The 27,109-nt window shown below is 37.8% G+C and overlaps 1 protein-coding gene across 1 annotated transcript; it reads left to right on the top strand.

Annotated features, from left to right (window-relative positions):
• The first annotated feature begins 497 nt into the window (after positions 1-497).
• On the top strand, positions 498-23,922 carry LOC145596975 (beta-glucosidase 13-like). The gene is made up of 12 exons (XM_081653163.1): positions 498-506; positions 1,699-2,016; positions 14,763-14,870; positions 17,796-17,871; positions 18,009-18,086; positions 19,923-20,010; positions 20,186-20,405; positions 20,496-20,614; positions 21,978-22,189; positions 23,025-23,210; positions 23,316-23,367; positions 23,778-23,922. The coding sequence occupies exons 1-12, from the start codon at positions 498-500 to the stop codon at positions 23,920-23,922; spliced, it is 1,611 nt and encodes a 536-aa protein (XP_081509289.1).
• Positions 23,923-27,109: the final 3,187 nt, after the last annotated feature.

Here is a 27,109-nt window from a genome sequence, read left to right on the forward strand (position 1 = left end):
CAGCCCTAATATAATAAAACCCCCTAATAACCCCCCAAAAAATCCAACCTTCAACCTCGAAAACCCCCAATCCTAAAACCCCCTAAACAGCCATAACCACCTCTACCCCCATCAACCCAAGAATCTTTGGCAACCGCCTTCCTTGCTTGAGATTGTGAACCACCACCCCTTAAACTCCAACAATCTTTGCTGCTTCTTTCATTTTCATTCCTCAGAAAATAAGAGTGAAGTTGCAGAAAATAATTAATTGTCACTTATGTTATAATCTTGTACACAAATTTATGTTATACTACGAAAGTATTGAAAACACATATAAACTATTAAATGTCTTTTAAAAAATTAACAGTTGCATAACTTTAAAAAATAGCAACTCAAAACAACGCGCGGGATATACACTAGTTAAAATATTGTAAAAACACATAGAAGGGAGAGAAATGAAGAGAAAGTTCGGTGGGTGGACCCCACCTATTTTTTGTTAGATAGATTGTCATTACGTGATGGGAACTGTATTATAATTGTACTACTAGAAGCTCATACAATAGTACTATTCTAAATTGATGATAATATGCATTTGCCCATATATATACATGTAATCACTTATATACCCCTTGTTATATATGAAAACATACTTAACACGAGTAGATATTACTCCCTCCGTTTTTAAAAACTTGCTCCACGTTTCATTTACGGACGATTTTAAATACTTGCTCCATTTCCTTATTTGGAATGCTTTTACAATATTTAATTAATTTCTCTCACCTAATAGACCCAACATATATTTACTCTCCTCCAATTCTCCCCACTACTTTTGTTTTGTTTTTACATTTTTTATTCTTCCACCAACCCCACTTAATATTTTATTACTTTCACCAAAATCTCCTAAAACTCCGCACATGAAGAAATGGAGCAAGTATTTAAAAACGGAAGGAGTACGTACTTAATAGTTATTCTTATGGAATGACTCTTTGTCTTATGTGTTGCTCACCCTTGCCAACGCATTTTTGTTACGATTTGGATTCTATTTAATTCTTACTTACCGTTATATCACATGTTATTTTTGAGTGATTTGAATCGTTTGATAGGATAAGAGATTAAAGGTTTTTAGACATCTCCCAAATTATGCTATGTCGTTGGCCACCTCATTTGGGATATGACACATCATCGGTCCTTTGGTTATAGTCTTTAATTATCCCAATTTTTAGATATGACATTCTTTAAGATTTCCACAGGTCTATAATAGAGAATTTTACCTGCCCATGTGAACTAAACAATAATCAACTTAATTAATCCAGCGTAATAATTAATAAAATTTGAAATTAGGAATTAAAATATGTAGATCTGTTTGTTAGAATTATTTAAAGCAAGACTGAAACGAAGAGTAGGTAAAGAATTGCGGATCTGATCAACATATATTTATTCGTTAATTATTACATTTTAAAGCAATTGACTTAAATTTCATTACAGAGTAGGTGATTAGTGACTCATATGATCCTGACCTTTAATTAGTACTCCCTCCATCCTTTTATTAGAGGCCCATTTCTTTTTATTATGTGAATAATAAATGTTAGAAATAAATCACTAGACGGAGGGAGTAACGTGTATTATAAATTGGAGAGTAGGGGCATAATACGGATTTCAAACATACAATACATACTCTTGTTAATCTTGAAGTTTGACCAAAACCATGTCTATCTTTAGTTCAAACCCATTACTTCACATTGTACACCATCCATTACCACTAAGTTTATCCTAAATGACCCTAATAATAACCTGTTTTATTCTAAACCAAACAAAAGTAGTAGGAATTTGCATCTTAGAAAATCCTCCAATAATTCTTCTCTTGCTGTCAAATGCATCAAGGAAGAAGGAAAAGTTGGGTGTGTTAATGAGCATCATCAAAAGCACAATTTAGTTGTGGAAAACATTCCTCCTCCTACACCACTACCTTTTTATGATGTGGAAAGAGATGATTTCCCTCATGATTTTCTCTTTGGTACCTCCACTTCCGCCCTTCAGGTTTTTTTTTTTTTTTTAATCGCTTTCTTTAAATTCAAGTCTCCTAAAGATATTTTATCTGTCCGGAATTAATAGATATACATTTTTTTTTGGATTAACTAGGCTTTGAGTTTGGAGTCAAGAGCTAGCCTTTTCATCATTTCATTTTCATATCTAGCTACGTTACTACTACATTTTCTTTAATCATCAAATGGAACAATTCAAATTGAGCTAATGCGACCGTCTTCTTATAGGCATAGGAGTATAGGACTAATGCAACTTTGTCATGGTCAATATGTCTTTTGTACATGTAATACTACATACGTACGTGTTTCTGTCTGATCCAGACTTCCCCAAGAATTCGGACTTGAGATCCTGATACTTCTATCGGCAAGCTGAGAACCTACACAATGAGAAGAAGTTAGCTAACCCCGGGGTGATCCGGGGATAACCACTCCGATGATAAAGTCAGAAAGTGTTTTAGAAGAGAAGATAAGTAAGAGAGAGAAAGTAGAGAAAGAGAGAGTGAGAGAGTGAGAGAGTAATTAATGCCCTCATTAATGAGGTCTTACCTACTATTTATAATAGTTTACCTTGACATGTGGCTCTCATCCATGCAGAGCCTTTTGTGCCAAGTGTTGAGCTTCTGTTGCCACGTGTTGAATTTCGGCAAGCCGACATGTCTTCTTTCTGCAACATATCAGCATCTTCTTATAATTATTAAAACCTGGTCGTGTGTTTTCACAAGATATCGGTCATGCCCAGATATCATCCCATACAATTAGCCCCCAAAGTGAGGACGTATGATCATTCATCATCGTGCTCAGTTTATATGAGTAACAAGCTGATCCTAACGAAACAAACTTTGGGTTCCACATCTCATTCTCCAGACTTTTCCTTATGCTGTAAATTTTATTGTAGCAACGTTTCTTGTACTCTGTCAAGTACTGCTTACTAACAAAGGTTTATTACTGATTTTGCGATCTTGGCGTTGTCGCAATTCATTTTACTTGCTTGACTTTTATCCAGACAAATTAGCTTGTATATATATATATATTTTTAAGCCCTATATTCTTTTGCTGAGAAGTTTTATATTTGCCTGCTATATTTAGTACTATTTATTATTACCTATGTAAGAGGACAATTTTTGTGCCGTAACGCCGTGTATTGCATTATTTGTATAAACTCCGTCTTCCTCCCCAAGTGACCTTGTGTGCCGATAGCAGACAAGGTCTACTTGCTATAAAATACTTGGGAGCGAAAAACTCCGTTTTCCTCCCCAAGTGACCTTGTGTGCCGATAGCAGACAAGGTCTACTTGCTATAAAATACTTGGGAGCGAAAAACTCCGTTTTCCTCCCCAAGTGACCTTGTGTGCCGATAGCAGACAAGGTCTACTTGCTATAAAATACTTGGGAGCGAAAAACACCGTCTTCCTCCCCAACTGACCTTGTGCGCCGATAGCAGACAAGGTCTACTTGCTATAAAATACTTGGGAGCGAAAAACTCCGTTTTCCTCCCCAAGTGACCTTGTGTGCCGATAGCAGGCAAGGTCTACTTGCTATAAAATACTTGGGAGCGAAAAACTCCGTTTTCCTCCCCAAGTGACCTTTTGTGCCGATAGCAGACAAGGTCTACTTGCTATAAAATACTTGGGAGCGAAAAACTCCGTCTTCCTCCCCAACTGACCTTGTGCGCCGATAGCAGACAAGGTCTACTTGCTATAAAATACTTGGGAGCGAAAAACTCCGTTTTCCTCCCCAAGTGACCTTGTGTGCCGATAGCAGACAAGGTCTACTTGCTATAAAATACTTGGGAGCGAAAAACTCCGTTTTCCTCCCCAAGTGACCTTGTGTGCCGATAGCAGACAAGGTCTACTTGCTATAAAATACTTGGGAGCGAAAAACTCCGTTTTCCTCCCCAAGTGACCTTGTGTGCCGATAGCAGACAAGGTCTACTTGCTATAAAATACTTGGGAGCGAAAAACTCCGTCTTCCTCCCCAAGTGACCTTGTGCGCCGATAGCAGACAAGGTCTACTTGCTATAAAATACTTGGGAGCGAAAAACTCCGTCTTCCTCCCCAAGTGACCTTGTGCGCCGATAGCAGACAAGGTCTACTTGCTATAAAATACTTGGGAGCGAAAAACTCCGTTTTCCTCCCCAAGTGACCTTGTGTGCCGATAGCAGACAAGGTCTACTTGCTATAAAATACTTGGGAGCGAAAAACTCCGTTTTCCTCCTTAAGTGACCTTGTGTGCCGATAGCAGACAAGGTCTACTTGTTATAAAATTGAAGTGTAACCGTTTTTTTTTTTTTTTTTTTTTTGAAGCGGGAAAATTAACACACGTGTCACAAATCCTGCCGTTGCTTTTTGAAATTGATTGTTGATTCAGGGCCGTTGGATTTCTGAACCGCCTTTCATTTCAACTGACTCTTCAGTTTTTCTTTTTAGATCAAAAATTCCGTCGATTTTGTTTTATCTCACTTTCATTCTCTTCCAAATTTTTCTCAATTGCAATTGCTCTCCAACAAAAAGTGCATTTAACGGATTCTTCCTAATTTCGGTGTACGCTTCTCAGTGTATTCGGCGCACTTTCCTTCTTCGTCACTTCTCACTTTAAGTCCATCGTATTAGCGACTTTTGTCGAAGGTATTGCCGTTCCTTAACCCTTTGATTTTGCATGTTTTGTTTTATTTTCTCACTTTTAAATTAAATGTCGGAAGATAGTGTTGAAGAGAATTTCCCTAACCTTAGTATTTCTAGGCGTTGTTTAATTAGGCAATCCTTAGGCAAAGAAACCGGTAGTAACCAGGGTAATTCATCTTCCCTTTCTGATAATATTGATTATCCATTTGAGACGTTATCTTCTGAAGAAGAGAAACGCGCCTTTATGATACATAGGACTATTGCTCATCGTGAAAGTGCCTTTCACCCTGCTAACCCTGATATCCCTGCCGATACTGAAATTCTTGACGTTGAGCCTGTTAGTGTCCGTTATCACTTACGCAACTTTACTGGGAGACGCTATTTTAATCAATACGGCACTAACGTTGGCAATATAGGTATAAACACCATGCCAAGGGTAAAGAGTACCAGTTATCAGCCTCGAGCTGCTGCCCGTGAAGCCGCTGAGGCCGCCAAAGCAGCTAAGGCAGCTGAGGCCGCTAAGGCAGCTGAATCCAGCAAAAGACCTGGGCAAGGTCAGGTTGTAAGTTCTTCCGAAGAAGAACCTACGGACGATATCCCTGCAAACCCTATGGAAGGTCCGTCATCTCCAGTGCACGATTCAGCCGTCAACTCAGTTTTAGGAGATGACGAGACTCAAGAAGACAGTGTCAACAATGAGAGTAGGGACGACATTGTCGACTTGACGGCTGAAGTTATTCAGGAAGAGAGTCTGGATGAGGGCTATAATTCCGAGACCGACGGAGCTGAATTCCGTCAACCTATTACCCTTGCCAAAGATGGAAAAGTGGCCAAGGCAAAGATAAGCGATGACTTTAGGAAAACGGCAATTGAGAAAGATTACTGCCACCGTGCTAAGAAATTCTTCAACTTACCTGACGGGTATGAGCTGTCGGTTCCCCCATCTGGAGCCTCGGTGTTAGATTGCCCAGCAGGTTCTGTGGCCGTTTACATGAAGCATTTAGACTTCGGCCTCCGTTTTCCTCTACACCCCTTTGTGGCAAAAATCTTAAAAGCCTGGAACGTCTGTTTAGTTCAGGTTACTCCTCCTACTATCTGGGTCGTTATTGCTACCATCTGGGTCATGTTATATCGAAACTATCCCCTAACCCTTAACGCTTTTAGGCGACTGATTACTTTGAAAAGAGACGGTCAGTCGGATGGGTGGTGGTCTTTGTATACTCAACCTCGCAAATACACCGTCCACGCAAAACTGACAAGTTGTAAGGGATGGCAAGTGAGGTTCTTCTTCATGTCGGTTCCTGAGGATTATCCTCTAAGAAGAACCTTTTTCCGACCTCATCCCCGTTTTGACTCAATCCCTGAGAGGGATCTTGGGAAACATGAAGAGAGAGCCGTTAATCATTTTGACGTCTCTGAGTTTGATGAAGGTGACGGCAAGGTCCGTATTGTTCCTACGGTGTGGGTGCCGAATGTAAGTTACATTCTGGGCAACGCGCCGTTATCTCGTGTCGGTCTGTGTTGGACTGACGATTATGGTACTGCTTATTGAATTTCTCTTCCTTCCTTTTCTTTCCTCTTTGTTGTGTTTTTTTTTTTAAGATTATCTACATCTAACTAATTGAACTTACATTCCTTGTTCCCAGGTATTGACAAGTTGGACAACAAACAACTCGGCCTATCTTCTGACGGGAAAAGGGTTATCAGGCGCTGCCCCAAAGCTTCTAGCCCCTACGATACCCTTGCTTCCATTTGCGGCCGTGCTCCGGCTATCAGTGCTAAAAGAAGAGCTGAGATCATGGCTGATGATAACGCCAAGAAAAGAAAGTTAACACCTCTAGCCAATCGGCGAGGTGGAATTGTGATCTCCAGCCCTAGGCAACCTGAAGGGCGTGCCGAGAAGAAAAAAGATCAATCGGCGTCCGAGAAGACCCTGACTGCCAACAAAGCTAAAAGCCCTGAGGCTGTTGTGAAGAAGATTATTCAGGGTGTTGAGATCGAAGATCTCACTTCTGCTGAATCCCCTCGTCAACCTCAGACAACCACCATAATTGCTCCTACAACGGTTGGGTCAGATTCCAGCATCCCGGCCCTGATTTATCGGTCCAATCAATGGATTGAACGTGTCTCTGGAAGGTTTCCAGATGAAGTTTTGAAGGGGTTCGCCGTCCCTCCTGGCCATTCCGGTGACCGTTGGCAACTTGATATGGATGTCGGCCGGAATGAATCTATGATAACTGATGACCCAATGCAAGGTGGGAATCTCGGTTATCGGCTCTTGAGCAACCTGACGCTGCCGATGGACAGACCTGCTGGTCCAATCGGCTCCCTTGCTGCTGCTCATATGCATAATATGATGAAGGTATATATATATATTTTTTTTTTTTTTTTTTTATGTTGCGTTCTCGGTTTCCCTATTTTTACGATATATCTATTTTTGTAGGCCGTCATGTTTGGCACAGAGCTGGTTGAGATGTATCGTTACTATCAGAAGAAACATCATCAAGCCTCCGCCAGCGAAAGTGCCATGCAGGAAGTCATCAAAAATGCTGAAAAAGCTTTGGATGACTTGAAGAAAATAAAAGAGAAGGACGACAAAGAGATGTCGGAGTTGAAGATCAAGGCGGGGAGGGTCGCCAATCTCGAGCTAGAGGTGCAGAGTTTAAAGACTCAGATCACTGAGAAAAATAAGGCCATTGAGCGGCTTCCCTCAATTGAAAAAGATCTTCAGGATGCCAGAGTTAAAATTAAGAGCCTTGAAGAAAAGGTTCAAAAAATGGAAGCCGACAAACCTGGTATCCGCCGGAGAGCGGTTGGCCGTTATCTAGCCTCCGACGAGTTCTGCTCCAAACTCCAAGATCGTTTTGATGGAGGTTGGACTGCTGCTCAGAGATGTATTGCCCACGCCGCCGGTTGGAAAAGGGACGATTGGGCAAAAGTTGAAAAGGCTTTCGGCAAGGAAGCCTACAAGATCCCTTCCGGCTTTGAGGCGCAGCAATTTTCTGACGAGGACTTGTATAACCTGGCGCCAACTGCTGATGACGGCCCCAGCAATCCCAGCATTTTGGATTCCCCAGTGCCTGAGAATGCACAATCCTGAAGGGGCGGGCAGTCATCACCGACATCCTCTTGCGGGTCTTGTGTCATTGGGCCTTACCAGCTGTAACTCTTTTATTGTCTTTTGTATGTATGAACATGTTTTTTGACAATGCTGTCTTATCGGCATATACCCCTTTTTTGTGGTGATGCCTGTCGATTGTCAATTTTATCTGCTGTGTAAACTTATTTTTGTTTTCGTTGTCTGCCAACTATCTACAAATTTCTACACTTTTTATCATAACTGTGTTGTTCTCTGCTTATCATTTTATAATCTGCTCGTACTTGCAATGTTATGATAACTATATTGCCTTGCTATTTCAGCATATATAAAAGAACTTGCAAGAAATAAAAGTTTACCTGATAGTTTATCTGAAGCCCGACAACTTCCCATTAGAAACTTCTTAAAAAACATCAGCTTTTGAAGATATCTGATTTCAAGACCTCGGCTTTGGAAGACATAAGATCTTTACCAAACTTGCATTAAAATTTACCAAAGTATGACAGATATCATTACGTATTAAAAATTACCAACGTACTATGGATACCTATAAATACCATACCACTCCCTGCTCCCCTCAGTGTACATAGCTCGTTCTAGATCTATGTATACTGAGTCATAACCGGTTGTTGGTGGTTCAGATTATAACATCGGTCACCTACTGCTTTGTTGTTTCAGCCAGTTAGGTACCCTCTCGGCGATCACATTCTGAGCTACGCCTCATATCGGCGTATACCCGAATTGATTTGGCCGGTATTATACTTTGAACCAGCAACCTCATGAGTTAATGTATACAACTGATCAGGTTGTATAGCCGTTAACTTCATGGAAGCGGTTTTGAGCTGTCCGTCCCATTTAACGATGTTTTGTTAAATGGAGGATGCCTATTTCAATGCACATTGTCTGAATATTTCTTCATTCATCACCGATATCGTTCTTGATATCAGCTTCAAATAAGAATTGCTTATTACACGTAGTATTTCTTCAATACAGCTGAGTTCCATACATTTTTTAGAGGTGTCCCATCCGGAGTTTCTAGGTAAAACGACCCTTGGATGACGATATATCTTATTCGATAAGGACCCTCCCAACTTGCAGTCAGCTTCCCATCTTCGTTGCCTTTACCAGTTGCTGCTGTTCTTCGTAGTACCAGATCTCCCACCTTTAACGGCCGATGAGATACCCTTCTGTTGTATGCTCTGGACATTCTTTCTTTAAACGCAGCTGACTTAACTGCTGCTTTCTCTCTTAGCTCTGGCAGGAAATCTAATTGTTGTCGTAAGAGTAGATCATTTTGGTCTTCACAGTAATGCTGAACCCTAAATGTCGGCAATCCGACTTCTGCTGGTATGACTGCTTCTGTCCCAAAAACCAAGTTATAAGGTGATTCACCTGTGGCTTCCCTTATTGTTGTCCTGTTTGCCCACAATATCTCTGGTATCAAATCTGCCCATAAACCCTTTGCATCTTCGATCTTCTTCTTTATTGCTGTTATGATTTGCTTATTTGCTGCTTCTGCCTGGCCGTTAGACTGTGGATGGCATACTGCTGCATAAGCAAACTTCACCTTATACATCATTAAGAGATCTTTGACTGGCTTACAGTCGAATTGGGTTCCATGATCAAAAACCATTGCCATCGGCAACCCAAACCTCGTGAAGATATTTTTCCATATAAACTTTTTCACCTCCGATGCCGTTATCTTCGTTACTGGTTCTGCCTCTATCCACTTGGTAAAGTAATCAATTCCCACTATCAGATATTTTCTTCCACCTGTGGCCGATGGGAACGGGCCTACTATATCCATCCCCCATTGGGCAAAAGGGATTGGGTTCAATATCGGAGTTAGATCATTTGGGGGTAAGTTGATAACTGGGGCAAACTTTTGACACTTCTCACATTTTTTAACATAAGCCACTGCATCTGCGTTCATTGTCGGCCAGTAGTATCCCCTTCTCATTGCCTCCCTGGAAAAGGCTCTTGCTCCTAGGTGGTTACCACAGCTTCCCTCGCGTAATTCTTCTATCAACCTTGCTGATTCAAAATCCGTTATGCACCTTTGCAACGGCAGTGAAAACCCCCTATTGTATAATTAGCCCTGGTACATAACGAACCACGCACTATCCTTCCGTAACCTTTTCAGCTCCCCTTTACCTGTTGGCCCTACACCATGAACGATGTATGCCAGTATTTTATCATACCATTGATCCCTCACTTCAACACAACAGACATCCGCCGACATCTCATCTATGCTTCTCTGCTTTAAAATCTCAACCATAACTGTTCTTTCCAAGTCATTGAAGCTTGAACTTGCCAATCTTGCCAGTGCATCTGCTTGAGCATTTTTCAATCTCGGAACCAATTTGATCTCAAAGTACTGCAATTGAGCCGTTAACTGCTTCACCTTCTCCAAATACTTCACCATTGCCGGCTCTCGAGTCTCATACTCCCCACTAAATTGACTTGATACCAGTTGGGAATCAGTTGTCAAAACTAGCCGTTTTGCTTCTGCTGCTATTGACAACTGCATTCCGGCTATCGCAGCTTCATATTCGGCCTCATTATTTGTTGCCTTGAACTTAAATTTCATGGCTTATTCAAACATTTTTCCATCTGGAGCCGTTAACACAATTCCAGCCCCTGCCCCTGTTGCTGTGGCTGATCCATCAACTGATACCTGCCATGTTCCCAACTCCTCTTCTTCATCTGTGTATGTGGTTTCAACAATAAAATCTGATAATGCTTGAGCCTTAATTCACGTTCTAGGCTTGTAACTTATTTCATACTCCGACAACTCAACTGCCCATGCCAGTAATCTACCTGATGTATCCATTTTGCGCAATGATTTCTCTAAGGGATGATTGGTGAGAACTTCTATCGAATGCGCATCAAAATAAGGCCTTAACTTCCGGGCTGCCACTATTACTGCCAACGCCATTTTTTCTATCACTGGATATCTGCGCTCTGCCGCATTCAAAACATGACTGACAAAGTAAATCGGTTGTTGTTGTTTCCTCCTTTCCACTAACAAAACGGCTGCCACTGTTTTTGGCGACGCCGAGATGTATAACTGCAACACTTCTCCCTTCTCAGGCCTGGCAATTGTGGGAAGAGATCTAAGATGATTCCTCACTACTTCTAAGGCATCACTTTGTTCTTTTCCCCACTCAAATGCCTTATTCTTTCTTAGTACCATAAAAAACGGAAGTGCCTTATCAGCCGATTTGCTGATAAATCTGGTTAACCCTGCCATCCTACCTGTTAACCTCTGTATATCACGAATGGTTTTTGGTTGTTTCATTTGAAGAACCGCATTCACCTTATCTGGATTCGCATCTATTCCCCGTTCACTGACCATGAAGCCTAGAAACTTCCCTGATCTCACCCCAAAAACGCACTTCTCTGGATTCAACTTCATTTGGTATTTCCTCAAAGTCCCAAATGTCTCTCTCAGATCTGCTATATGGTCTCCTTTTTCCTTACTCTTTACTATTGTATCATCCACATACACCTCAACATTGCGTCCCTTCTGCTTCTCAAATATCTTGTCTACCAACTTCTGGTAGGTTGCCCCTGCATTTTTCAACCCAAACGGCATTGCCTTATAACAATATACACCTACATCTGTTATAAAAGCCGTTTTATTTCTATCAGCCTTATGCATGCTGACCTGATGATATCCTGAAAATGCATCCAGAAAACTAATCATAGCATGACCAGAGGTCGAATCTACCAGCCTATCTATCCGGGGTAATGGGTAGCAATCCTTAGGGCAAGCTTTATTCAAATCTGTAAAATCCACACACATTCGCCACTTCCCTGTCGGCTTCCTCACCATTACTACATTCTCCAACCACTCAGGGTATGTACAGGGCTCTATAAACCCTGCTGCCAAGAGCTTATTCACCTCGGCCTGGATTGCTTCTATCTTCTCAGTTGAGAAATTGCGCTTCTTCTGCCTTATCGGCCTGAACTTTCTATCAACATTTAGCTTATGCTCCATTACCTCAGGATGTATGCCTGGCATCTCACTGGCCGAGAACGCAAAGACGCCGGCGTTCTCTCGTAACAAGCTTATCAGGTTACACCTGGTCTCCACATCCATATCAGCCCCAACTTTCACTGTTCTATTGGGGTTGCCTGGCTGCAATTCAACTTGGACGGTTTCTCCGCCCGGCAACGGCCTTGGTGTTTCCTCAGGTCTTGCATCAAAGTTTTTCATTGTCAAATCTTGCACTGTCGGCTCACCTTCCCTTGTTGGGTTGCATGGAACTGTGGCATTACCAACGGGGTTCTTCAAAGCTGTAACATAACAGGCTTTTGACATAACCTGACCTCCATACACCTTTTCCACAGCTCCCAAGTTTGACACATAGGCTATTGCCAAGTGGTAGGTTGATATAACAACCTGCATGTCATGAATTATCGGTCTGCCGATAATTGCGTTATAAGCCGACTTGACATCCACCACCAGAAACTCTGCCATCACATCTCTTGCTTGTGGTCCATCACCCATCCTTACAGGCAACACGATGCTCCCCTCCGGCCTTACAGTTGATCCATTAAACCCGATCACTGGATACGACACCGGTTTCAGGTATTGCCTTCCGATATTCATCTCATTAAAAGCTTGAACAAACAAAACATTTGCTGAGCTGCCCCCATCTACCATCACTCTTTTGATGTCGGCGCCATTTATCTTGGTTATCAGGACTAACGGATCATCATGTGGGAACACTACACCTCGTGCATCTTCTTCCGTAAACACAACTTGTGGTATTGATGCCGGCCGAGGACGATTATCTACATCTAAAGCACAAACCAGATGTCGGTGCTCCGCTAAATGCTTCTTTGCCCCACTAATCGTTCCTCCATGAATCGGTCCTCCCGTTATCACATCTACTCTTCCAGTAGATAACGGTGGTATTCCTGCGTCCCCTTGTCGGACTATTCTTCCTTGAGTTCTTTCAGGCCTTGCTTCTATCTGTTGCCTCTCAACAGCTTGTGTCGGTTGCTGATTTCTGCCGGTATTTAACCGGTATTGTGTTAGGTGCCCTTTCCTGATCAACTCCTCAATGTTGTCCTTCAATTGGGTACACTCTTCTGTATAATGCCCCACATCCCTATGGAACATACAGTACTTCTTCACGTCCCTCGACCTTGCTTTCATGGGAATCGGCCTTGACCAATCTTCTCTGTTCTGATTCACTGAGTAGATTGCAGCCCTTGGTGTATTCAGGGGGGTGTAGGTGCTGTATCTCATTGGCAGCCTTGTCGGTCTGGTATCTTGCCGACTTCCTCCTCCCCTTCCTGGGGCAGGAGCTCTCGGCCTGCTTCCTCCAGACGAGGTCCCTTCATACTGACTTTGCCCCCTTCCGGCAGTGACATGTCTACTACTCGTCTTCATTAATTCTTCACTCTTTATATAATCATGAGCTTTGCTGAATGCCGCTGCCAATGTCGGCAGGTTCTTCCTTGTAAGATATCTCTTAAAATCTGAATCAATCAATCCATTCATTAAAGCCATCACAGCTATTTCCTGTTGCAATTTCGGAATGGTGTTTGCCTCATTGTTAAATCGCCTGATATAATCCCTCAAAGATTCGTCCGGTTTCTGCTCCACAGCCATCAATTCTCCAGAGGTTCTTTGCCTCACGCTGTTACTGACATACTGACCTACAAACATCTCAGTTAGTTTTTCAAAGCTATCTACTGACCCAACTTCAAGGTTGTTAAACCAATCGGCTGCAGCCCCAATCAGGGTCGTCGGAAAGACTTTACACCAGACTGCATCCGAGTTAGTGTATAGCATCATGTGTCCCTCATAGGACGTTATGAATCTTGCCGGATCCCCTCTTCCATCATACCTACAAGTCGGCATTTTCACCTTTTCCATTGGCTGATCCAAGATGTGCTGGGCAAACGGAGATACCCTTAACTGTACCACTGTGCGCACTGCTTGACCCTCTACTTGCGAACTTCTCTGCTGCTGAGTTCCAGTACTCACAACGTGACTTGAGGATTGTTCAACTCGCCGTGATGTTGTATGCGACCTTACCGGTGACTCATGTCGGAGTCTCCTTGACGAGTTCTCCAGCTGATTGTGTTGTTCCTCCTGGTGACGGTGCGATGTTCCTCTATCGGCCTGGGCAGCTTCTCTTTCAGCCCGTGCCGCCTCAGCCTCCTTTCTCTTCTTACTCATTGCACTCATCACCCTTGCGGCTGTTTCCAACTCATCTGGAGTGAATGCCGCCATAGGATCCTCTGCCTCCCCTCCTCCTGCAGGGGGAGTTATCGGCACATGAAATTGATTACCCTCTGGGATATGGGTTTCATCTATTATTTCCACCTGGGGTTGTTCTACTGGTATTCCATTGTTTCCGGCCATGGTTATCGTTGTTATATGAATGTTTTTGTGTGAGGTTCTTAGGCGATAGAAGTGATCAATTTCCCCTCCTTCTAGCGCCAAATTGTTTCTGTCTGATCCAGACTTCCCCAAGAATTCGGACTTGAGATCCTGATACTTCTATCGGCAAGCTGAGAACCTACACAATGAGAAGAAGTTAGCTAACCCCGGGGTGATCCGGGGATAACCACTCCGATGATAAAGTCAGAAAGTGTTTTAGAAGAGAAGATAAGTAAGAGAGAGAAAGTAGAGAAAGAGAGAGTGAGAGAGTAATTAATGCCCTCATTAATGAGGTCTTACCTACTATTTATAATAGTTTACCTTGACATGTGGCTCTCATCCATGCAGAGCCTTTTGTGCCAAGTGTTGAGCTTCTGTTGCCACGTGTTGAATTTCGGCAGGCCGACATGTCTTCTTTCTGCAACATATCAGCATCTTCTTATAATTATTAAAACCTGGTCGTGTGTTTTCACAAGATATCGGTCATGCCCAGATATCATCCCATAGAGTACGAGTACTAATTAAGTAGATAACTTTCAATCAATGTCATTTGTTTGAATGTTTTATGAATTGATATGATTTTGAACTTGAATTTGATATGCATGCTAAATTTCATAGATTGAAGGACAAGGGAATGAAGGTGGAAGAGGAAAAGGTACATGGGACTCCATGATGATCGAAGCCAACAAAGGGAGAAAAGCTGTTGATTCCTACAACCTTTATAAGGTAAGGGTCGTAGAGTATTCACATATATTTTACATGTAAAACTCATATGAGTCATCATACTTTTTAAAGAGGATGTCGCACTTTCTCATGGTGAGAATCAAATTTTGTTTTTCACATGGCATTTTAACTTTATTCAACTTTATTCAACTGTGAAGCTCACAATAATGAAAAAGTTGTTGATTTATTCACGAAAATGCCCCCATGAGAAATAGGGAATTTCCCCTTTATAAAATAGGGGGAGAATGTAAGTTACGGGTGTTAACAAGTCGAAGATGCTCATCAACTGCTTAAAACTTGGCTCGACCAAAGCTAGGTATAGGTTCGACTCAGGCTCAGTTGCGGCTCGAGATCTTAACGATGCAAGCTTGAGCTATCATTGGCTCATATCGAACTCTCGTGAGCAAGCACGAGTGTTTTTTGTATAATATTTTTTTTCAATAAATTAATTATTAGCATAAACTTTCTTTATTTTAAGGCATAGGGACTAAAATTAATCTTCAAAACTCTAGTATTCTCACTACATGTTGGAGTTTTTGTTGTTTATATAGAAGAACCAAAAAAAAAAAAAAAAAAAAAAAAAAAAAAAAAAAAAAAAAAATATAGTCCCACATTAAAAGATAGGAGAATGTAATTGAATATGAGAGATAAAATCAAACTCTTGATTATCTTAGAAACAAATACTATGGGCTCCATTTGGGCCTTGGTTACTTGTAGAGTCATAAACTTTACTTCACCTATATTTTGCTGGGCTTGACAAGCCTTAATTAAGATTTGAGTCAAACCAATTTGAGCCAAGTCGTGCAAGCTGAGCTTGTAGCAGTTTTGAGCTTAAGCCGAGCCTTTAGTAGTCTCGATCTAAAGCTAAAGCTCAATGTTTATAGGCTTGACGAGCTTTGAGCTTGCAGGCTTGGTCTTGGCTCGGCTTGACAAGTTAACACCCCTAATGTAAGTAATGTAACTAGTTGCATAGTCGGTCAAGACAATTTTGTGACATTATTTAAGATGTAGCTTTCTTCAATAATATTATTTTAAACAATGATTAATACGAAGTATAAAAATAGACATGTCAAAAAAATATGAAGTACCATGTCAACAATTGACATACGTATATATAATTTTGAATTACAAATTACACTCCTGATCCCAATTATCTATAATATTTTAACCACAAAACAAAATTATGTTGAAAATAAAAACATTACAATAAACAAAAATCGTTTATTTAGTTACATTTTTGTAAATAAATCAACGAAATATCTCAGCTACCCTTGCATTTATGATGTTGACTATGGTACCCGCTTTTAACAAATGTTGTTACTATTAATTAAACACTTTTTATTTATTATGAAGATAAACTTGTATTTTCTTTAATATAATTAGTATGACTTCTTATCTACATATGTAGGGGTGCTAATTGAGTTGAGCAGCTCGCGAGCAACTCTTACTCGACTCGGTCAATGCTCAGTCAAAACTCGACTCGAGTTAGCTCGACTCGAATTCGACTCGACTCGAGAGGTTAATGAGCACGAGTTGAGCAAGATCTAACTCGACTCGATAAGCTCGTGAGCAACTCGATAAAATATTATTAATATAAAATTTGCAAACAAAGTTACTATCTTTAAACAAATTTGACACTAATTAAGCCTTAATTTATATCATAAAAAAAGAAAGAGTAAATTTTTATTAATATCTATATATAATAAGGATTACAATATAAATTGAACAAAAAATAAATAAAGACATATAATAATAGAAGTACCAAAATTTTAACGAGCAGATTGTGAGCTACTCGACTCGACTCGAAACTTTAACGAGCACGAGTCGAGCATGTTTTATTTGCTCGAAACTTTAGCGAGCACGAGTTGAGCACATGTAAAAAGTTTTCGAGTTGAGTCGAGCACCCCTCAGCTCGTGATCGACTCGCTCGATAAGCACCCCTATACATATGTGTTGCATGCTTAACACCGATACCTGAGGTGATATTTCGGGCATGCACATGTTAGTAATAAAATGTACAAGAAATTAAACTTCTGTAGACATGATTTTAGTTTGTTTCTTCTCAAACGCTACCTCTGCTTCACAATAAGTGCAATATTTGACTTTTTTGGTTTGTTAAACCATAGTTTTTGCATATATCAATTAATAATCATGTAAATATTTATATTTTGAAATTATACATTGAAATCAATCTAATAATATTTATTAATTGAGTACTAAATTTTTATAATTATGTGGAAAATGTAGTTACAGTTAATTGATGAATAATGTAGAGAGTCGAAAACAATACAAATACGTGAAATATGTAATGATAATCTAAACTAGTTTCACGAATGCTCAAAGGCCTTCACGGTACAAGCTTGTAAATAAGTCTATGTAAACCAAGTATAAGCACTAATCTCTCTTAATTTATATTTCACAAGTAATATCTAAAAGTTATAATTAATATAAAACAAAGGTAGTAATTAATAATTTTTCCTTCGAAACATAGTTACATGTCTAACAGTTAACTTGAATTAAAGGCCTAAACATGTACATTTTGAACTTTGAGTTTTTCAATAGAAACTAAAAACAATTGGAATTGAAGTTAGTTTATTTCCATGATAAACATGACTTCAATCTTGCGGCTTTGAATTTTGATAGCGTTACCAATAAAATGTATCTTTGGTCTGTCTTGTGAGTGGCTGATTATACCATGTAGCTACTTATAAAAGAACAAAATAACTATCGACCGGGTAACCCCTATAAACGAAGTAATCCATTTAACACTGACCAAATAACCCCTATTAGACTAATGAAGTAACCCTTACTATGACTGGCCACACGGTGCGGCCAGCTACATATAAGAATTTGTGATAAATATTAAGTATCCAAGTCAAATTTCCTACTGTAATTTATAAAACAACATTTTACCTGTAAAAAATGCAGGAAGATGTGAAGTTGTTGAAAGAAATGGGCATGAACACGTACAGATTCTCCATTACTTGGTCAAGGATATTGCCAAGTGAGTTCCCATCTTCTTATACGTAATTTTATATAATCCCTATCCCATCTTCTTATATGTAATTAGAGCCAGTAATATTCTGATTTTCAGGACTTTATCATGCTAATTGTACTCGTTAATTCGATCATTATGTGCAGATGGTACCATCCGTTCGGGCGTAAATGAAGAGGGCATAAATTTCTACAACAACTTAATTAATGAATTAATTGAAAATGGTACTCCCTCCGTCCCTAAATTACATTCCACTTTGGAAATTTACACCGGAATTAAGGAGGGAAGAATAAGACAAATAACAATAATTAGATAATGCAATGGGAAGTACAAAAATAGATTAGTTATTACTCATGACATATCATCAATCCTTTGAAAAAAAAAGGACCAATCACATCCTCCTAATAATTGAAAATTTTTAACCAATCATATTCATTGTAATTTGGTACAAGGATTATGAGTGAGATTAGGTAAGGATGAGTGGGAAAGCATTAAATATAAAACTGAAAAAGAGAGTTGATTTACTAAAAAAACTTACCAAAAATAGAAAGGAGGAATGTAATTTAGGGACGGAGGGAGTATATAGCCCTTTATTTTCAATGCATTATTTGGTACCGTACTTCAAATTAAACAAGTATACATTTCTCTGTTTGGTTGAAATGTTTTTTCTTGCACTATCTACATAATTTGATTATTTTTGGTGACTAGTACTTGAGGAAATCATACCGTTTGAAACTACATATCAATCAATGAATATTACTCCGTATTAAGTATCAATGCTTTACAAAATTTCGAACTTATCGATAATTCAAGATATCGGTGATTACAGCTATGTATTGAGAAACGTGAAATTAAACTTACAACTTTATGAATAAAGGATACTCTATGGTTAGTACTCCGTACATGGCACAGTTAGGGCTGGCAAAAGTTGACCCGACCCGAAAACACGACCCGAACCCGACCTGAAAATATCGGGTTAGGGTTGAGATTTTCAACCCGAAAACTTAAATGGGTTGACACGAACCCGACCTGAAATTAAAATGGGTTAGGTTAAGGTTGAAATTTTCAACCCGAAAATGATCCACTTAACCCGAAAAATTTAAAATTAAAAAAAAAAAAAAAAAAAAACAAACAAACAAACAAACAAACAAAACAGACAAAGGGAGAAAACTTACTGAAGCAAGCCCAAGCCCATATTTTCAAATAAAAACTAAAACCCTAAAATCCTCTTACACCCTCACTCCTCTCAGCCTCAATTCTGTCAGCCGTAGGAAGCTCTTTCTCTCTCATATTTCATTTTTCCTCTCAAATTGTTATATCTTCAAACTCTCAAGAATTTAAACTCCAAAAATCGGACATCACAATTTAAGCCGTTCAACAACTTGCATGTAAGAGTTTAAACTTCATCAATCTTTAAGGTAGATCCCACGCTGCAATTGAATTATGGTAGAATGAGCAGTGCCGGCGACACTACTAACGATATTACAATCTAGTAAATGTGATGAATCTGATGATGTTTGTTTTTTTTCATGTTTTTGTTATTTACCTTGTAATTTATTTATTTTTATTTTTATTACTCGCTCGCTTATTAATCACACTTCTTTTAGTTAATTTTGGTTTCAATAAATTATGTTGTTTATTTTGGTTTCAACTAAAGCAATGTATCTATGAACTTGAGTGTTCGTTTGATTATATCAAGGGGTTTGATAATAACAGGTATTTGAAAAATAAATTAGGCTAGTTTCAGGTTAAATAATCTGATTAAAATTTTAAAACCCAAAAAAAAAAAAAATCAGGTCAAATAAGGTCAATTTCGGGTTGACCCGAACCCGAAAATATCAGGTTCAGGTTGGGGTTTTCAACCCGAAAAGTTAAATGGATCAGGTTAGGGTTGGGGGGTAGCTGACCCGAAATCAACTGACCCGAACACGAACCCGACCCGACCTGATCCATTTGCCAGCCCTAGGCACAGTAATTATATTTGGAAGTTTCTAATTCATTTATAGCTTGATTGGCTGATTAGTTGGTCTTTAGTTCTCTAATTAATCCAATGTTGGTAGATATTACGCCTATGGTCACGTTACTCCACTTCGATCTGCCACAAATTATACAGGACGAATTTGGAGGCTTCTTGAGTCCACACATCAGGTTCATATTCTTCCATAGACTATACTCTCTAAATAAATAGTTTCTCCTCGAAATTTAGTTGTTACATTACCGCTTAAATTACACCATCACTATTTTAATTAATTGATTTCATGAGGAAAAAGTATTTTAAATTACTACGGACTATATATGAGTAACGTTGGTTTTTTACATACAGAGAACTATTTAAGGAATATCCGGATCTATGTTATAAGAACTTTGGTGATCGAGTAAAGTATTGGGGGACAATTAATGAGCCTCTAATTTATGTTTACCTTGGAAAAAAGATGGGATTTCCTCCTCAACTTCAGATTGATTCTGAAGCTCCCTACATTGCGTACCATAATATTATCTTAGCTCATTCCGAGGCTGCAAAACTCTACAAGCACAAATATCAGGTAACAATTGTTTTGACGATTGAAATCCTATATGTTTCTTCAAAATTAGTTGGTTTCGAAATCTAATCTCGATCATACAATGTTTTTTAGAAAAAGCAAGGCGGGAAAATTGGAATTTCATTGCCAATTCAATGGTCTATGCCATTTAATCAACATGATTCTATGGATTTAGTTGCAACGGAAGCGTGTTTGGATCTCTCCGTTGGTTGGTAATGTTAAAAAAAACCTAATGTTTATCTTGTGCATTTAAATAATAATAAATCTACGATCAAAGTGTAACAGGCTTTTGTTACATACAAATCTTTATTTTCTTGTCCTATTAAACACACGTACCCACTCTAGAGAAGAGTCTAACTGTATATAAGTGTAACAAAGATCTATCGTAAAACCAATTTGTAGTATGTAGCATTGCCTAGTTACCCTACTAAATTAAACCTATACCGCTATACGGCTATACTTATGCATCCTCTCCATATCCTTGAATACAACATAAATACTCTGTATGTATCATTTGTGACCTAGGTTTTCCAAAGCAATAAAGAGGAAAAAAAAAAAAAAAAAACCTTACTCCGTTCCATAAATATTGCAACAATTACCAATTTTTGAAGTTTCACAAATATTGCAACATTTCGATGTTATTAGCACATGTTTTCTTTCTTTTTCACGGTTCATTTCTTTCTCCTCGTCACATGGGTTCATATCTTTATTCCTCATTATCTTTCTCATTTTCTTAAAATCCGTGTTCTATCCCCATCTAGTAAAGTTTGGGAGACAGAGATAATGTATATTGGTAGTCTGACTACCATATATATCATTGGTTTATAAGATACTCCACCAATTTTTTCAATATGGGTTGTCCCATGTCGAAGATGATCAATGAGAGACAGTTATGACGTACCAATATCACTTACAAATTTGAGCTATTATTTTGAATATTTTGGGATGATGAAACCTCAATTCTATTGTGCTTCACCCCACCCATACCCAATTAATTATTTGGGATGATGAAAATTCAATTCTATTGTGCTTGTTTGTTATATACTATCTCCTTTATTTTGTGTTCATTGTACATGGTCATTTACACCATTTTTTTGCAATGCTTTGTTACATTTTTTCTTGTTTCGATTGAATTTATCTTGCTTAGAAAAGTTAGAATATACCTTAATACTTTACCTTCGCAACTTATATCCTATGAAATGAATCTAAGATGGATTTATACTATGTCTTATAGGCGACTAAACTATTATCATATTACATGTTATTTACAAAAATTAAATATAAATAAGATTTTTTATCATGAAAAAAATGCAGAAAACTCAGGGTATCATCCGAGGGCCTAATAACTAGTTAATTGATATAACATGGCCAACCTATATATAACATGTAAAAAAAAATTTAAAAAAAAAAGGAAGATATAACGTGGAAATAGATTAGATTAGATTAGTTGGTACCACACCTATTAGGCTATTACAAATTAGTTTTACGATGGTTAGAGTGTTATCTAACCTAACATTATGATTTTTTTTTTTTTTCTCGTTTTGCAATAATCAAAATCTAATTTTGATAATTTAGGTTTATGAATCCACTTCTGCACGGCGATTACCCAGAATGGATGAAAAATAACATACCAGGACTCCCAAAGTTCACGAATGAGGAAAAGGAGCTTGTGAAAGACGCTTATGATTTTATCGGTATAAACTACTACTCTTCAAGATACATTCAACAATCTTTCTCTTATGATGGTATGACAAAGGAAGTCACCATTTCTTTCAAGACCCAAACTGGTATGAATGATTTCAGATTTCATTTTAATATACACGAGTCATTATAATCATCTAAAGCTTACGCTAATGATTAAGGTCCATAAGAATATGTTTTATTCTCAATGTGGATGCAGTTTGAGTCGATCTTCTGATCCCTTACCCAACACAAATTAAATTATTTCACTTGAAAGGAAGGGTGGATCATACTTGAACTCGCAATCTTTGTTCCACGTACACTTTAGCTTAGCTCCTATGCCATGTTGATGGACCACCTCAACCATTAGCTTAACTTTTTGGTTAAAATGGCCCCTCTAACAATCTCAAATATTTTAATCTATCATATTCTAGTACAAATTTTGCAATTGAATTGTGAAAGGAAAAAAGAATACTTCGTGAAATTTAAATAAAGAATTGATATTGTTCATAGCTGGGTTAAACTTATCATCACCCATCTCAAAATGTTATGATTGTTTTATGATATAGTGTCGAACATTTGCAATTCATTTACTAATGACTTCTTTATTTAATTTTGATGAATACTTAGAAATAAATTAAAGAATAGGGACGAACAAAGTATAGATTACTTAATACTCCTTGTGTGTGTAACCCATACTTTCACTTATCGTATAATTCTATCCCAATACCATATAGAAAAGAGAGAAATAGCTCATTAAGCATATGTACGTTCACTAATAGTTAAATCGTTTCTAATTTTATGATATGGTTTCCAATGCACTAACATTTATGAGTTTTTGTTACTATGCCTTGAGAGTAGATAGATTTTTTTTTTTTTGTGAAACAAGTAGATAGATCTTTCTATCATGCTAATTGATATTTGTATATGAAACTACTCAAGAGAATGTTGAGAAGAAGAATCTTGGGAAGCCAGCCGAAGGACGAAAGGATATTTATGATCATCTTAATGGACTTAAGCAATTGCTACTTCACATGAAGAAAAAGTATGGTAATCCTGAAGTATATGTGACTGAAAATGGTGAGTTACACGCATTACATGAACTACTACATTCTTTCGGTCAGGATCCTTCTCCTTTGCCAAAAATAAAATAAAATGTTTATCGTATATAGTATTTATTGTTTAGAATTTAGCAAATTTTACAATGTACTTCGTATGTTTAACATGTTTACGATAGAATCAAGTATGCAGCTGGCCATCTTATTGCTGTTCGTGATGCAATTAGGTAAATTTTTAATCCTACTTATTAGTGTATTGTGTCTAAATATAAGAGGTTTCAATGTAATTATTCCAATTTAAAGTGTTTTAACTTTTCGCGAGCTTAGCATTGGTCAAGGCAAGTCTTTGGTTTTGCCAAATCAAATTGTTCAATTTATCAGTTTCTGATTGGTCTGCAATAGGCAGTAGGGCAGATATATGTGGTTTTAGTGCGAGTGTCACACACTCACACTGTCACATACTCACATTTAATAAAAGTAGTAAAATTAGTAAAATATTATTTCAGGCTAGTGTATATGAACGTTACATCATGTAAATATTATCATTTCTAGTTTGTATAAACATTTTTGCCGAAAAAGCACCTTACAAGAAAATGTTTATAACATTATTGAACGTTATTTGTTGTACCAAAAACAGGGAAGGAGCAAACGTCAATGGCTATGTGGTGTGGTCATTGTTGGACAATATGGAAGTGGGAAGTGGTTATGATGTTCGCTTTGGTCTCAACTTCGTAGATTATTTTGATAATCACAAGAGATATCCCAAGTTATCTGCTATATAGTTCACCAAGTTTCTTAAGTCTCATATATTCAGAAACTAGTGGTTCCATAATTGTGATACGTAGTTTACAAATTAAAGTTGTATGAGTACTATGTTGTTTTGGTTATATGGTTTACCTTGTAATTTTTTGTGTAGCAAAGATTAACTTGGAGCTAGATAAATAATGATTTTGCAAATAAATGGTTCGGATGTACCAAGTTTGGGTGTTTGAATGTATTAGCCCATGTCTTAATGGCTTGAATTGGCTACAATGGGCTTCAATCCAACTGCCTATTATGTTAGTGATTAAATCTTGTTTACTCTTTTCGAGAGTGATGTATGAATAATGAATGTATGATCAAAGAAACATCAATTATCTTTGGCTCATGTATCAAATTAAGCCATTAGGATCAACCTTTCAATATTGGAAATTTTGCAATTTTGTAAGGTGTAAGAGTAGGTGGAATTGTATTTCATAAAGAATAATTACATGCTATATATATTACAATCCTAAGTAGGGGCGTCAATCGGGTTTGTGGTTCGGTTTATCGGTTTATAATTGGGTCGGATTTTAATCGGGTCGGGTTATAATTGGTTCGGGTCATAATCGGTTCTGGTTAAATTCGGTCGGTTTAAAAATGGGGTTTGTCGGTTTAAAGCGAGTTTTGGGTCAAAAGATATCGGGTCGGGTTGTAATTATTGGTTCAGGTTATACTCGATTCGAGTTGAACTCAGTCGGTTTGACAACTGATTTTGCCAATTTAAACGAGTTTCGTTAACGTATATCTTGTAGTATATCCTCAACATTCTTTAATTCGTTATTCCATTAGATCATACGGAGTATTAATTAGTTGTTTAGCTTTATGTCCCTTATTGGTATAATGATTTTCACTATCTAATAATAATAACAAATCTTTAATACAATATAGTATTCAATAAGCCATTACTCGTAAAAGGACGATAATATTTTAGCATAAAAGTTTCAATAACATCAAAATTCCTAACCTATTCAATATAAATACTTCATAATTCAAATTAAACCCTTTTGTTTTACTATCGATAAAATATACCAAAAAAAAACTCTACGGTCATAACGGGTTACGGACTTACAGATTATAAACAGTTTGGTTATAACAGTTTATGGGTTGTAAACGGTTTGCTCATAACTTATTACGGGTTATAAACGGTTTGGTGTTACATGTTGTAAATGATTTGGGTTTATTGGGTTTTTGTCGAGTTTAAACGGTTTCGGTTTACAATGGTTCGGGTTGCTATCGGGTTCGAAAGTACTAGGTTCGAGTTTTTCTCGGTTTCGGGTTGTATCAGTTCGCCTTGATAACGGGTACGGCTCATTAACGGTTCTCAAACATTCGGATTGGTTCAGCTTCAAGTTTTAAAAATCGGGTCGGATCGGTTTTTTTTAAATATCAGGTTCTTAGCGGTTTATTTCCTTTTTCGGAATAGTTCGAAACGGTTCGCATTCACCAGACCAGATCGGTTTTTGACAGCTATAAGTAGAAGGCACTAATCACGTGAGCTATACAATAAGAAAATCAATCACAAAGTCAAAGAATCAAAGGTAATACTTTACAAATATAAAAGATACTCTCAATCAAGGAAATGGAGTGATATTAGCTAGCCCGTGATTTGCTTATCAAGAATAATATCATGATGTGATATTATTCTCTACATAAGATTGATAGACAACATGATGTGTTTTTTTTTTCTTTTTTTTTTTTTTTTTGAAAAAAGACTTACCAAATTGTTAGAAATCGAAGTTGCAATGCAATTTTAATAATATGTTATCTAAAACTGTGGTAAAACATGTATTTCCTCCGTTTTCTTTTACTTGCAACATACTTTTTAGACACGTAGTTTAAGGATATGATTAGTGAGGGTAGACGAGCGATTTTATTCAGAGGCGGATCATCCAGGGGCGCCATTAGGGGCCTGGCCCCTGGTTCAAGTCCAATAAGAAACTATAAGTGTAGACCAACCCAGCAAAATAATTAATCCAATACTAGTTGGCCAAACTTAGATATTGTAATTTGTAAAGCCCAACTTTACCACACCTCCCTTAACCCCATCCTTATAATTCAACTGTACTTTTGACTTTTGATATCCAATTAAAATTCTTACAAAATTCATAGAGACCTACTAGATAAACTAGGTTCCCTTTTTTATTACTTGTATATTTAATTTTTCACAAACTTTTACAAAAAGCCGGTTTACAATAACTCATTGTAAATCAAGCCATATTAAGCAAGTGTGGGTGTGTGAGTTTGGGCCGACACGTGTAAGTAACTCAATTTTTAACATCAGCTTATGACAATTCCATTTTCCCTCTCTTTTCTTTTTCTCTCACCCCTCCCAAATTAAACCGTATGCACTTTCAAAAACTCTTTCTCCTAAATTTTTCCTATCTCCTCTCCATTAATGTGTACTTCTGTCTTCCATTTTCTTTTTCTGATTTTTTTTTTAATCTTTTTGTTCATATTTTTAATTAGTTTCGTCCTTTAAGAAACTACAAATCTGGGCTAGACTTTGACAAACCTTATTAACTTCTAGGTATGTGGGCTTAGCTTCGATGATTTTGGCTATGGTCTACAAGTATTTTTTTGTGAGTTATAGGGTAACTTTTGTCGTCACTTTGCTCGGTGAGATGGTCAGAATTGGTGGAATCGGCGATGGTTTCGGCGCTATCGGTGTCGCTAGTAGTGGTTCCGGTGGCGACTTTTGATTTGTTTGAGTGATTGTACTGTTTTTTCATGACTATTGTTTATTTTGTGTTTATTTTTGTTGATTTTGATACTCTGTTTTGCATTTGTAGCTTAATTACTTTTGTGAAGAAAAAAAGGCACTTTTGTGAAAAAAAAAAGGTCACTTTTATGAAAAAAAGGGTTATTCTTGTTAAACAAAAGGGTCACTTTTGTGAAAATATGGGTCACCTTTGTAAAAGAAAAAGGGTCACTTTTTGTACGAAAAAGGGTCATTTTTTACAAAATGTTCGATGTACAATAAAATTATTGTAAACCGGGGGCACGCAAAAGTTTTTGTTAATTTTTTCCCCTAAGTTTTTATAAGCCTTACTTAGTAAGAACTAGCATTGTATGGCGACGGAGTACAGAGTAGCAATTTTTGCAAAATTGCAAATCACTTTTTTTTTTTAAAATTTTTTTTGTCATTTTTTTTTTTCTTACAGTTAGTGG

The sequence above is a fragment of the Chenopodium album genome, chromosome 20 (genome assembly GCF_948465745.1).
Source record: "Chenopodium album chromosome 20, dcCheAlbu1.1, whole genome shotgun sequence".
NCBI classification, from domain to species: Eukaryota; Viridiplantae; Streptophyta; class Magnoliopsida; order Caryophyllales; family Amaranthaceae; genus Chenopodium; species Chenopodium album.

Coding starts and splice junctions, on each gene's coding strand:
- LOC145596975 (XM_081653163.1), top strand. Junction 2,017..14,762: donor CCTCCACTTCCGCCCTTCAG/GTTTTTTTTTTT, acceptor TAAATTTCATAG/ATTGAAGGACAAGGGAATGA. Junction 20,615..21,977: donor TTGGATCTCTCCGTTGGTTG/GTAATGTTAAAA, acceptor TTGATAATTTAG/GTTTATGAATCCACTTCTGC.